Genomic DNA, 13,755 nt, shown 5'->3' with positions numbered 1-13,755 from the left:
AAAACATTTTATTATTAATAAAAAAATGTGATTATATGATGATCAGACATTATTATGTTATATAAATAAATGTGAATGAAATATCTAATAAAACACACTAAAAACATAAATAAAACACACACCAACACTCGCCAAACCTAACCAACAATAAACAATAAACAAGAACAAGAATGACATGAAATGATTCATAATTGCAATTGTCAAAATTTATTCTACAAAATCTTTGTGGCGACATCTATAGACTCTTTCCCCAACTTGTATATCCATCTCAAGTCACGTGGTTCCCAGTTTCCCCATATTTTCAAGTATAAGTTCTCGGGCCCTGTGTTCCAGTTTATATGTGTACAAACTAAATATATTTTTTACGCGTATATATGGAAACTACAACTAATATCGCATTATTTTAAACTTCTCAAAATGTCGATGAACAAATTTTTTATAAAAATCTATTCATTTTTAAATTTGTATGTAAAATTTAAGATAATATTTCGTTTCATTCCATACATTTTCACTTTTTCTTGCAAAATTAATTTTTAAATGAAAAAAAATTGTTGCAGTAGATAATTTTAATGGGTGTAAAGTTTTTGGATTAAAAAATTGCTCCCAAATATGCAAGTTTTTAGGGCATTTTTAATATAAATTTTTGGAATTTCACCCGTTTTTTTTTTATCTACTATGTTATCAGCCTGTAAATCAAAACAACCTGAACGTATATATTAACTTTTATTAAGAAACCCGTTATATTTTGGATCTTATAAAAATATTTTTGAAGGCGTTTGCCATTGTGTAAGTGGTTGTTTTGTGTGAAAATAATAAAAAGTCGTTTTTTTATTTATTTTTTTAATTAAGATATTAAACTTGGGTAAAATTAAAATGTTCATAAATCAGATTAAGTAGTTATAAATCTACAATTTATTGTACACAAATATGGACAACTAATATCAATTATATAAGTATACGTAATTTTAGAAAATACATAACTTAAACTAGGTGTTCACAGCCTATATGTATTTACTGTCATGTGCATAAACTGTAAAAATCTAAAAATTTGGCATTAAACATCTTAAAACAATAAAAAAGAACCTAATGTTTATAGCGCAGCTTCCTCTTTTTTCCAGTTCACAACAAACTTAAAACTAACAAAACTAACAATGAAAATGATAAAACTTACTCAGTTCTAGAAAACATCTCAACAGTCATAAAATCTAGATTATGTCTCAGAAATTGATGGAAACAAAACAACACTACAAAAAATGTTAGAATAAACAATGGTGATGCTATAGAGAAAACTGCACAAATCAGCCTAAATGGCACAGAATATATATATTTATATGAAATAATATAAACAAAACGGGACTTAAATAGGTGTAGAGGCACACAGTAAAAATTTCAATACACAAGAGGAAATAAACTGTGTACATAACTTAAAAAAAACTATTTGTCTTTGTTGTGCATCGGCAGAACATAGTTGATCACTGAAATGAAATATGTGCCTTTTCAACATAAAAAATGGTCCTTATTAAATACGGTCGGCTTGTTTGATCAGACTTTGTATTCGAGAAGGGAGAGATTAGTGAACGTGAATCCAAATAAACGATTTAGAAAAATCAATGTTTTATTACAATAATCATTTTCCCATTTACTTTATACTTCTGGATTTCTGGACTACCTTCATTCATTTTATAGTTATTTTTTCCGGTTCCTATCAAATGCAACATATATTTCCTTTATATATTAATGTAACTAATATGATTTTATACTAGAAACCAAAATTTATACATTGCAAACACATTTAAATTCTAACAAATTCCAAACTTTTTTTTTTATCGTTCACTATCTTGAAAAATTACTGCAGATGTGTGTGTGTATGTGTGTATTTAATGTAATTATACTCTTGTATCATCAATTACCGAAAAATTCTTCAGCATCTATTAGATACAAGCAGTGTTACTCTATATTAGTAAAAATATAGACTTTTCTTTCTATACTTATAAAAATATAAATTTGAATTATAAACTCAATTACATATAAATAATTTAAAAGCTACATATATTAGTGCAGGCTCTTCCTAGATATCTAAACATTGTGCCTCTTGTATCTGTCAAATAAAAGCTAATAAATATACGGAAATAGCCTGAATAACGATTGAAAATATTCATTAGAGTACTACATAAGCGTAATATACAATCTTACTGTTAAAACTACAGTATACTGTTCACAGACCAAACAATTTTTCTGCACCAAATTTGACAGTAACTCACTTCTCAGATAAAATTTAGACAACTTTATAGATTGTATCGAACCGACCATTGCCTTACTGCTTAACTGGTTTGTAATTGTCACTCTGTAATTCATAGAAGCATTTACATAAATTCATTTTCCGATACAAAATTCAATTTTTACAACAAAACATTTTCTTCAATAGCACCATTTTCTTTTTTCATTCAAAAGAGTCACTGAATAAATACCAAACAACATTCAATACAATCTGTAATAACCGACTGCAACATCTACTCTAGTTCACGTGCAGAACAACACTCATAAGGGCAATTTATTCGATGCCTCTAGGTCCATCAATTGGCATTGTATGTAAAACTTCATCGAGCAACTGTAATGCTCTGTGTAGATGTACCTCAATCCAGCAAGGGGTCTCCTTAATAGACTGTCTCGGATAATCTGGTCCCCAGCCTTTGACAAAGCTCAACCTCAATATGCAAAGGCGTCTTAAGTCATCAACCCCGATTCCTGTCGCTGCTGATAAGCCTAGACAATTTCAATAGATACAGCAGTTGACTAGAGGAAAAACAAGTATGGCTAAATAATTACTATATTTTGCACTTACTTATAGCCGGAGCAATGCCTCCCACAGAGTGCGGTCCTGGTATGTGGCCAGCTACAGCAGCGGCTTGTGCGGCAGCCGCGGCTTGCGCAGTTGCAGCTTGCGTCGTCATCTGATGATGGCATTGTCGCAGATCAAATACCTAGAAAAAACTCTGTAAAAATTCTAACCACTCGCTAGAAAGTCTCACCTTTATGTACGCTGCAGGATAGATTTTATGAACGGCATCACCAGGTTGACGGCCCGCCTCTCGATCAAGATAGTAACTTTGAACAAATACTGAATGATCGCTCAGACAACGTAACCAAACATCTCCTTCACCTCGTAAATCTAACTGCACCCCTTTGCCAATGTGAAGACGTGCCCTTTCACTCTGCTCCGTCCTGTGGACGTTGCTCAACGCTCCTAGACAAAACCTGTTCCCACCTGATGGATCGACGTAACCGTCGATTGTCACATTAGGACAATTCGAAGGGACTTTGAATGTCTCACCGACCTGAGAGTCCAACTCGAAATACGCGACAGAACACCAGTACTCTGGAGCTGGCTGTGATGATAGTAGGCCCGCAATATTAACCTCAGAACCTATTTGGTTTGATGAATTGTGATTCCCTATAACCCAAATTTAACAAAATATAAACCCGACATATATATTAAAATTGAAATTTCATAAAACCAATATTTTGGCTAACTGAACAACTTACAGTAAGCAGTGTGATGATTTCTGTTATCAGGTGGTTGCATTGACTGTGTATAAGTTAAAGTGTTTGAGCCTGTCCAAGTACCACCAGCACCTGTAAAAGCTTGACCCATAGTGGGTGTAGGCTGCGTACCCGAAACAGTTCCACTCGTACTAGCTGCAACTGCGGTATTTGACGAGTTGCTAAAGCCATTTTGCTGTAGGTGTGGCGAAACAGGGGAGTTACTTGCTGTTAAAACAAGAAATTGTTTGTAAACGCAATAATAATTACAGTATTCAAATACATTATGATTGTGACTATTACGTTCTTTAAAATTTTCGGATCAGGATTGTAGTCATTACATCGCACATGTGAGTATACTCACCAATATTTTGCGACAGCGCATCCTGTGCAGGTCGATCTGGAACTCCAGGTGTTTGGGTGGCATTATAAAACTGTTGGCTGTTGTGTCCAGGTGGAGCAACATGTATCGGTGTGCCTGAACCTCCTGGCTGTTGCTGGGTGTTTAGTGAAGTAGACGACACTTGATTCTGACCTAAAATATTGATAAAGTATAACAAGGGATTATATAAAAAGGAAATAAACTTATGTATCCTTCAACTAGAACTTTTACTAGAACAACAAAATTTTGGACTCTCGGCATCACATCATTTACCCTCTTCAAATAAACAAACATAGAAATTGATTTTAAAAAGCATTTATAGATTAAAAATCAGAGGTCGTAGTATTTTTTGACTAGTCATATTCTTATTTACATATTAGCGAAGTATCTTGTTAGATTAAGTGACAGAGAATTATCTCCTTTTATGGTGTATAAAAATAAATAAATAAATAAAATAAAATAAAAATAACAAATCTTACGATGTAAATGCATGTGTGGCAACCAATTAGATCGGGAACAAGTGTCGGGTCCACCTTCAATTTTGGGCACAGTAGAAGGTCCCAAAACTGGTCTATTTGAAGTATTATACATTCCGGGATCACCTACCATAACAACGGAAAAGAGAAACATGCATAACATAAATATTCAAAGCAACATAAATATCTATAACGTATATACATTCGACATTCCAACTAATATTTACAGAAAAATTAATCAACACAATAATTTTTTAAAAACAGAAATATAAATTGTGCAACATTGCATAATATGAAATTACCAGATGTATTGTAAAAGCAAAATATTTTGCTGCGTACTCACTAAAATGAAAACACTTTATTTTTAAAAAATTTCATGCTAAAAATATGTACCAGTTTTTAAACAACCAATATATGAATAAATTGCTTACAAATTTTGTTTAAACTACAAATAAATCAAGGTTCACTTACTTGTTGGAGCAGGCTGAAGTCCGGATAGAGTGAAGTTTTGCTGGGGCGGGTGATGTTGAATAGTCTGAGAAACATTCATGCTTATCTCTCCATCGATTTCCATACTGCTGCATGGTACAGGTCCAGCTGTGTATTCATCTTTAACTAATCTAGGAGCACCTGATTGTAATGTTAATCCTGATAAGTCTATACCAGGTGAAACTACCCTCTCGTAGTGATAAGGATTTACGCAGACGGAGTCACACTTCAAATCAAACGCAAACTGACAGTACTTGACGTGCTTCAGTTCATTTTTGTGTAAATCTGGCCATCTCCAAATTCTGGCGTATATCACATGTGGGAAACCTTAAAATGTTTTATTAAAAAGTAAAACTTGAAAATATATTTTAATACCTTTTCTGCCAGCAACTTGCAATCGCCCATCTAATGTTCTTTGTATAGTAACGCATTTACTAGGATGAGCGCCGCTAGTAGTAATGGCCGTTATAAGAGAATCTAACTCATCACGTTTTTCTTTTAATTTTTTAACGAGGGATTCAATAGCCCGTTTTGCAAATCCTTCGCTTTCCCCTCCTTGTCTGTGACACATAAGACTGTGTACAATGCTCAGACAAGCATCTGCAGAAGAAGGTGCATTTGTTGTTATTCCAGACATTACTAGTGCTACAACAAAGAAAATAACCTGTACTTAATCGTATAACAATTAAAGTACACTGGACGACATACATTCTAGAAAGCAGTATAATTTTTTTGAAAACTCAGTATCAGTATTGTTAGTAGATAACAAGAATTTGGGTGTTTTTTTGTTATTGAAAATGTATTAAGGTAATAACTCGCAAGTAAACATAAAGTTTTCAGTTTTCTACGAGTGCTAAAATATTACTGAAATAGTAAATATTTTGTTATTAGAAGTGTTATTTATTGTCACATGTTATGAAATACTTATAATTTCTTTAAGCTGAACATGCAAGTGAAAAGCGGTAATAATGATAGAACTGATGGACAATAGACACATATTTTATAAAAATAAAAATAGCCAACCAAAGATGATAGTTAAAAACGTAGGAAGTGTTAGTTCATACCTTAACCCAGCCCAGGGGTGACATAACCTTTTGTTTATTATTTAATAACACCAAATCATTACAGTCACAAACACAGCGATATTATTGTACACATTTTATCACACAATTTTATAAATCAAATAAACGCATTTGTATCTTGTATCTCCCACCACCATGCAATGTCCGAAGATATGTCACTGTCCAATCAATAATTACAATCACAAAGGTAGCCAAAAATGTATACCTTCTTGTGAAGAAACTGTTGGGTACAAATTCCCCCCTGTGGAAAGTCCTATCATTATCAGTTTTCATAGAATTTACTCAAGTTTTGAACGTGTATTCTTCCATCAACTATTTAGCTTGGGGCCGACATTTTCAGTTTTCTTTCTTTTCTTCTCATTCTCATATCATCTCTCCCTCTCGAGCTCGGATATCTTTCGTCTTCATCTGTTCTGTGTAAACCAATCCAATCTCATAAAAATTTAGGGAATTTTTTACGAACCATAGCACCATCGATTTTATGCTTATCTATGATTATTTCCTACAGTTAATGAAAACATTAACGTTATAAATAGGTAATAGACATTTATTACAAGAAATTAAAATTTAATTTCCCCATTTCTTATGACATATTTGATTATATTATTTACCTTACCAAATACCTGATGGTCGCATCATCAACAAAAATTGGCTATTAACTGTCAGTTGTCACATTTGTTTATGAATTCAGAAATGTGTCAGAATTGACATTTGATTTTTGATTTGAATTAAAAATTAAAATGTTTAAGAAAGTCTTAAAAATTAAGAGTAATAATCAATTAAAAGCATCAGAGAGGTAGGTTGTCCAAATGTATTAATAAAATTCTTACTTTTTTAAATAAAATTTAAACATTTTAGGAAAGCTTTTAAAGATTTGTTGCTTAAAACGTTTCCTAACCTTACTGAAAATGAATTGAATGATTTTCTTCCTAAAAAAGAGGTTCTAAATGTCGTCAAGCTTGTTACTGCTGATGATATAACTGTACAAGTGTACACAGTCCAAAAAAGGCCTATGGTTTTCGAAACACTGGGACGCTTGTTTCCAACAGTATATTTCTTGTGGAAATTTCCAAATATTATCTATGCATTTACAACTCACCAAAAAGTGACACAATTTATAAATTCAGGAGCTGATCTTATGTTACCCGGAGTAGTAGTACCACCACCTCAATCAGGCTTGCCAAAATTCGGATCCGTTTCAGAAAATGAAACAGTATATGTAAATTTAACTAATAATGTAGCAGCTATTGCAGTTGGTGTAACTAGTCAAAGTTCAGGAGCTATGTCATTAGCAAACGGCAGAGGGAAATGTGTTATAATTCGTCACTTTTATGGAGATAATCTGTGCACCTTAGATAATACACCTATATTGCCTATTGTTAATTTAGGATCACCTGAATGGTTAAAGTTTAAAAGTTATGAAGATGATTTCCCTGAACTGGGTGGTAGTTCTAAAAAACTGGAAGAAAATGGAGAGTTGGAAGACGAAAAAATGGAAAGTATTAACGTGGAAGATGATTTAGCTCGAGATGTGAAACAGCTAGAATCAACTGTAGATACGGTGGAAGATATGGATGCTACATTAATTTATTGTTTCTTAGGTGCAGTAAAGTATTCAAAAATAACATTGCCAATACTGACGTCAAATTTTTTTAAATTGCATATGCTTCCGTTATGTCCAGAAAACAAGACTTTAGATATAAAAAAAACTTCGTTCAAGAAACTTAAACCATTTCTGGAGAAAATGGCTGAGGTATGGTTAGATATTTGTCACTGTTTGTCATTTTAACTTAAGTTTGTGTTTAGGAAGGCATAATTATGGTAAAAGAAGTTAAAAAAGGAGTAGAACAAATCACTTCTATAAATCAAGAGCATCCTAAATATAAAGAATTTTATATTAGTCCTGGAAATAGACCGAAAAAAGAAGACGATGGAGCTAATGTGTCTAAAACCGATGTTGTTGAATCGTATATTGTTACACAAAACGTTTTACCTCTATTTCAGATGGAAGGTTACAAGTAAGTGGAAAGTTGAATCATTAAAAGCCTATTTTAAATTTTATTGTTTTTTAGCAAAGGGGATACTATACAAGGTCCTGACGTTCGAAAATATGTTACCAAATATGTAAAGGAACACAACTTACAAGATGAAAAAAATGCCAGGTATACTACATATTATTTGTAAACTCCTTAAACTTACATTTTAATAATTGTAGACTTGTAAAACCAAAGGAAGTTTTGGCAACTATTTGTAAAACCACCCTTCCTATAAATTGGGAAGAAGTCGTAGAAAAAGTATGCGAATCAATGAGAAGCTGTTACAAAGTGAGAACGGCGACTGAGGAAATAATCAACAAAGGAAAGGTCTCACCGATTACTATTTCTGTTGGAGTTAGATCTGGAAATAAAAAGGTCACGCTTGTTGATAACTTGGAACTATTTGGTATACGCCTACCCGATTTTGCTAAAGAGTGTCAACATGGAGTAGCTGCTAGTACCAGTATTAGTAGGCCCCCGGGCAAAAAATCCGATCAGCTCCTAGTACAAGGAAATCAAGTTACCTTTGTGTATGATTTATTAACAGGTGAGTAAATGTATCTTTTTATTTGAGAGAAAAGTATTTTTTTTTGTATTTTAGAGAAGTATAAGGTCCCAAAGAAATATATACAGGGTTTAGAGAACGCTCCGAAAAAGAGAAAGTGACAGTCAGGTTGTTTAAATATGTCAAGTGACTTACAAATGAGTATATTTTTTAAAATTTTGATTTTTTAAAAAATAAAATATAATAAACCGTTGATATTGTACTGTCTATTATTTCTTTATAGTAGTATGAAAATACCCCTTTTTAATTTTTTTTTTTGGTATGAAGTAGGTCTGCATAACCTTTTTATTTATCGATATTCTGCTTATATTTCGTTGCTTTTCTTTTACTTTTCTATACCTGATCCTGCAGTTTCCGTTTATTTGAAATAAAAATAGTGAAGCTGTTGTATAAATCCCTTAAAATCTGTAAACAAATTGTAGGTATTTGAAAATGTACTGAATACCCTATGTTGATAGAGTAAGTAAATATTAACAGTAAGGGCTACAGACTCGGATAAAGATATTCAAAAAAGTTTTTTAATTTCAACGCATACTTTTTCTAGTAAAATTTAAGGTCACAGTTGATACAAATAAATAGCTATACGTTACAATCAGCACTTATATATTTTTTATCGAGGCTTTTTGCATATTATCGTTGCGCCTTCAAATGCGACTTGTGAATAGTCAAATGCGTTACGTTCTACATATTCGATAAACAACATCAAACCGCGTAATCTGCTTAAAAACAGCCCTATTTTCAACAGAAATGTGACTTGTCAGTGGTAAAAATAAAAATAATTGTTATTCTTAAATAAAAAAACCAAAAAAACTGAACAATTTGATAAAATTCACATGTCGCATTTTGAAGGCGCAAGGACAATGTGATAATCATGCGCTCTAATTTAAAATGATAAGGGCGAGGAGTACAGAAACACATAAATTTTATTAACAATTATTTGCGTATTTTATTGTAAATGCATCTGGTACATTAACATTATAACAGGTAAATGTTTTTGTATTGTATTGTATTATGTAGTCAATAGGTGTTCCAAGCGATTATGTGCTGAAACACAGCAGGCAGTGCTATACAGTACAAATTACTATATAACTATCTTTAACAACGCTATTTCTATAACTGATTCCTATGGGCATGCGAAGTGAACAGATATACAGTTAAAAACCTGTTCAATTATTGGTACTTTATAAGAGATTAAACCACTGAATGGATAATTTCGACAGACGGTATTAGAAACGTTTGGAAGACCATTCAATATTCTACACATCCATGCACATATAACTTTGCTGGAGATTAGTTAAACCTTAAATATATAAGAAAGAGTGGTATTCTAATATAGTCTGTTGAAATTTAAGTAAAATTAAAATAGATATATATTCATGGATGTGCCCATGGTAATCAGTTATTCGACTGTACAAAGTTATATAACAATAAACGCCATATTGATCAAACCTACAAATCCGTATTTTGAGCAAATTTTATTATATAGAATTGTCACAATAACAAATTATTATTACAGAATTGATATTCAATTTATATTAATTAGATAATATTACTCAAATTTAAGTTTCTAATGTTTTTAAAATTATGTGATTGTTTCCTTTTACTTTAAACCAGTTTTGACATTTAGTGCTGATTTAATTCAATTGGACTAACAAACAATTTTTAACCTCAAATCACTTCCCCGATTTCCATAAGTGTACGTACAAATATTATAAAGAAATTAAGGTAGAATGTCTGTAATATCTAAGCGGTACATGTGGTGGTGGTACAATGAGGCCTGCGACAATGATAAGACACAATGTTCGTAACAGTATAACACTGCCTAGTCTCATTCTTTCTACTCTAATCTAAACATACGACAGTGTATATATTTGACTTGATGTCGCAGGAGCTCGGTCTAAGGTCTAATGTCTTCGATGTCGTGAGTACTCACGTTAAATGGCGACTTGGGGGAGGGGGGGAGTCGGGAGGTGTTGTGCCCCACAAATTGCATGTGGCAACAGAGCTGACTACGGATTCATGTCTTTAATAATGCGATCCTAATGTTTGCACATTGGCAATAACATAATTTTTCAGTGACGATTAAACGATATCGTTTTTTCTAATTTTCCGTTCACACACGGATCATTCGATTGTCACTCGGCGATAAAACGAATAAATAATACATACCACCCGCGACCGATAGGAGTGTTTAACACCAGGCGCAGATACTGTCTAACACATTTCATCCCATGTCAAGTAACACTTCTCATTGTGTACCAATCTCGTAGGCCTTTCTGTGCATCTCGCATGGAAGCCACATGATTTGTTAGCCAGTGGTGAGGGGAGGGTGTCTTCTATTTGCCACGGTATATTTCAATTATCCTGTCTTGATCGACGTACTCGAAGATGTGAGGTGCATCCATCAGAATTCCAACAGTTCCTGCGGTGGTTACAATAAAAAACATGTACAACTGGAGTCTGTCAATCACCATCGCCACGTATTTCCAGTCCTCTCGCGTCTGTAAAATAATAATACTTTGCCTCTTATTTCCTATATATGAAATTAATAATTATTGTTTCATGTTTCTCTCTAATTATGCAAAATATGCAATAACTATTTTATAATGTAGAAAAGTTAATATTAAGAAGTTTAAATCTGTCCTTTTCTTAAATTTGAAACAAAATATTATATTTTTTAAATAGGTATATGCAAAATTTTAAGCTGCATTTAGAAATATTGACAAATAGACTTGATTATGCAATTTTTGGCCTAAAATATATTTTATATGAAAAAATTATAGTTGACATACTTCTCATTTTTTATAATTTATAATATATACAGGATGATTCACTTATAATAATGTCTTTAGTTTTTTCTTGTAACTTTCATAGATCACTAGAACACAATATTTTTTTAACCGTAACTGTATATGTTAGGAACTTAAAATTTTCAATTGTCACATTCTGCATTAAAATTTTTGTTGTTCTAATATTAGTTATTACCAACAATACAAAAATTATATTTTTGTGCCTGAAAATTTTTAAATGTACCTATAAACTGATAACCCTCTGTAAAGAGAATAAAAATGTTATCTGAAAACCGAGTATGGTATCGAAAAATAAAAATGACTATGTTAACCACAATCTAGAAGGTATAGGAACACTCTAATAACACTAATCGATTAAAAAAATGGAGCTTTCATAAAATATTATTTATCTTTGTACCTTTACTGTTTCCAAGATTTTCACTTGAAATAGTGATTATTAAGAATCACGCTGTATATAACATATAAGTTATCATTTTTTACTGAAAATTATTCAGTGATTGTGCTTTATTTTATTATATCATTTTTTTAAAGAAAATATTGTATTATCTATACCAAGTATAACATTCGCTTATTACCTTTAAGAAGATTGCTTATAAATGGAGAAAAAAATTATTTTAAATAGCTTTTCAATAGAAGCCTGCTCTGAGTTTAGTGACATTTTGTGAGTACGCACCTGAATGTACAAGTCTTCGTTGCGCAAATGCTCAGCGATAAACTCGACAGCTTCGGTAGCTTTCGAGGCTTCCGGTGACAGTAAAATAGAATCCGAACTCTCGCTCTCTCTCCTACAACTGTCCCCGCCAACACCCACTCCCAAATCGGAGTTAGGTTTCCTGTTAATCTTACAATTTGGATGGTGGTGCAGATCGGACAACTCCATGACTTCCACCTTGCTCTGTGATTCGATCGAGCTGAAAAGAATTATATTCTAAAATCGGTACTATGTAAGGTATACTCATATAACCTTATATGTTTGGGAATGTCGGCAGGAGAACCGTAAGGGTGAGGTGGTACTCCCATACCCGGCATTTCCATCATCCACCTTAGCCGGGTTTTACGCGGCCTTTTCATAAGCAGCATTGCTGGCAAGTAGTTTAGGAATACGTAGCGGATCCACGACGGCATTCTGATCATTGAAAAATATTGTTGGAGGAAAATAATTCATTGAAAACTAGTTTGCCTTACCTATGTGTCCGAGGACCCCTGAAGTTCCAATTAATTATCACAACTGTAACAAGTATACTAACAGTGTTCATGATGAAAGTGAACAGGAGGTATTTGGCTATCAGTGGCAATACCAGTGATGTGGGAGGCAAAATTTTGGAGACGAGCAGTAAGAATACAACAAGTGACAGTAAAATACTGATACCCAGTGTTACCTAGAACGTAAAATCAATAGAAATCAAGGGAGTGTGTGAATGATCGTTTGTACCTTTTCTCCTGCTTCTGCGGGTAAATAAAATACAAGGACACATAGAAAGGAAATAAGTACGGTGGGTAGTATCAAATTGACTGTATAAAACAATGTTTTCCTTCTTATTATTATGTAAAAAGTGATATCAGTTTCTGTAGGCTGATTTCCCATCTGACTTCCTTCGTAAATGTTGAGGTAGGCTGGCACTTCAATTATATCCCATGTCCCTGATTTCCAATAATCAGACAGATCGACGAAATTTTTATTATTATAAAGGGCTAGTGATACTTGGTCACCATTGAACGTCCAGGACCCAAACTTCATAATGCAAGTTTGTTGATCGAATGGAAAGTATGTTACATCTATAGTACAAGAACTCTGAAAAACGAGAACCATTTATAAAAACTCGGAACTATTAAATAGTGTAGAATACCTGGTATATTGCTGGCGGTACCCAAAGTACTTCTCCGTTGGGATAAATCAATACATTTGATTTGTATCTAACTTCGTAGTTACCATCAGCACTAGAAGCGAATTTAATTAAATTCTTAATACAGTAAATTGTATAATTTTATTTACTTGTTAAATAATACTATATCAGGCTTCCACACTTTATCTGGAGGCAACCTAAGAACTGCAATTCCACCATAGTCAGCTTCGTCCCACTGAAGTTGATAATCGCTCCATACCTAATCGTTCAGTGAAAATTCGTTATCCTCTTTATGCAAGTCTAAATTAAAGTTTACTGTGAATATAATTCGGTTTTTATACTTACCAATCTCAACCAGACATTTGATTTCATGATTTGATTTTTCTCATTCTGAAACAAAGCGCGTGTTTAATGTGTGACACTCGATAACCGGTGTGTGCACTTACGACATTGATAAGTTGAACGAAAGCTAGACCAAATCTGACATCTACTTTCTCCGTCATGTTTTGAACGGGGCGAATTAATTTATTG

At 32.8% G+C, this 13,755-nt stretch overlaps 3 protein-coding genes across 4 annotated transcripts; 1 reads left to right on the top strand and 2 right to left on the bottom strand.

Annotated features, from left to right (window-relative positions):
• Positions 1–1,601: 1,601 nt before the first annotated feature.
• On the bottom strand, positions 1,602–6,352 carry LOC108906834 (mothers against decapentaplegic homolog 4). Of its 2 annotated transcripts, none has more exons than XM_018710247.2 (9): positions 6,175–6,352; positions 5,263–5,532; positions 4,870–5,214; positions 4,402–4,524; positions 3,905–4,075; positions 3,544–3,768; positions 3,030–3,451; positions 2,843–2,981; positions 1,602–2,763 (listed from the first exon to the last, which is right to left on the bottom strand). In XM_018710247.2, the coding sequence occupies exons 1-9, from the start codon at positions 6,227–6,229 to the stop codon at positions 2,552–2,554; spliced, it is 1,962 nt and encodes a 653-aa protein (XP_018565763.1). In that variant the 5' UTR covers positions 6,230–6,352; the 3' UTR covers positions 1,602–2,551. The 2 variants fall into 2 exon arrangements, with proteins under 2 accessions (XP_018565763.1, XP_018565764.1); XM_018710248.2 differs by having other exon boundaries at positions 5,952–6,351.
• Positions 6,353–6,673: 321 nt separating this feature from the next.
• LOC108906775 (eukaryotic translation initiation factor 2D) lies at positions 6,674–8,770 on the top strand. Its single transcript, XM_018710134.1, has 6 exons — positions 6,674–6,765; positions 6,828–7,722; positions 7,776–7,987; positions 8,042–8,131; positions 8,185–8,552; positions 8,607–8,770. The coding sequence occupies exons 1-6, from the start codon at positions 6,710–6,712 to the stop codon at positions 8,669–8,671; spliced, it is 1,686 nt and encodes a 561-aa protein (XP_018565650.1). The 5' UTR covers positions 6,674–6,709; the 3' UTR covers positions 8,672–8,770.
• Positions 8,771–10,870: 2,100 nt separating this feature from the next.
• LOC108906758 (acetylcholine receptor subunit beta-like 1) lies at positions 10,871–13,755 on the bottom strand. Its single transcript, XM_018710112.2, has 9 exons — positions 13,671–13,755; positions 13,570–13,614; positions 13,374–13,483; positions 13,228–13,318; positions 12,813–13,172; positions 12,566–12,759; positions 12,336–12,506; positions 12,054–12,291; positions 10,871–11,071 (listed from the first exon to the last, which is right to left on the bottom strand). The coding sequence occupies exons 1-9, from the start codon at positions 13,725–13,727 to the stop codon at positions 10,907–10,909; spliced, it is 1,431 nt and encodes a 476-aa protein (XP_018565628.1). The 5' UTR covers positions 13,728–13,755; the 3' UTR covers positions 10,871–10,906.

The sequence above is a fragment of the Anoplophora glabripennis genome, unplaced genomic scaffold (assembly GCF_000390285.2).
Source record: "Anoplophora glabripennis isolate ALB-LARVAE unplaced genomic scaffold, Agla_2.0 scaffold5, whole genome shotgun sequence".
NCBI classification, from domain to species: domain Eukaryota; kingdom Metazoa; phylum Arthropoda; class Insecta; order Coleoptera; family Cerambycidae; genus Anoplophora; species Anoplophora glabripennis.
The sequence above is the reverse complement of the archived record's forward strand: the minus strand, read 5'-3'. Positions and strand labels throughout refer to the sequence as shown.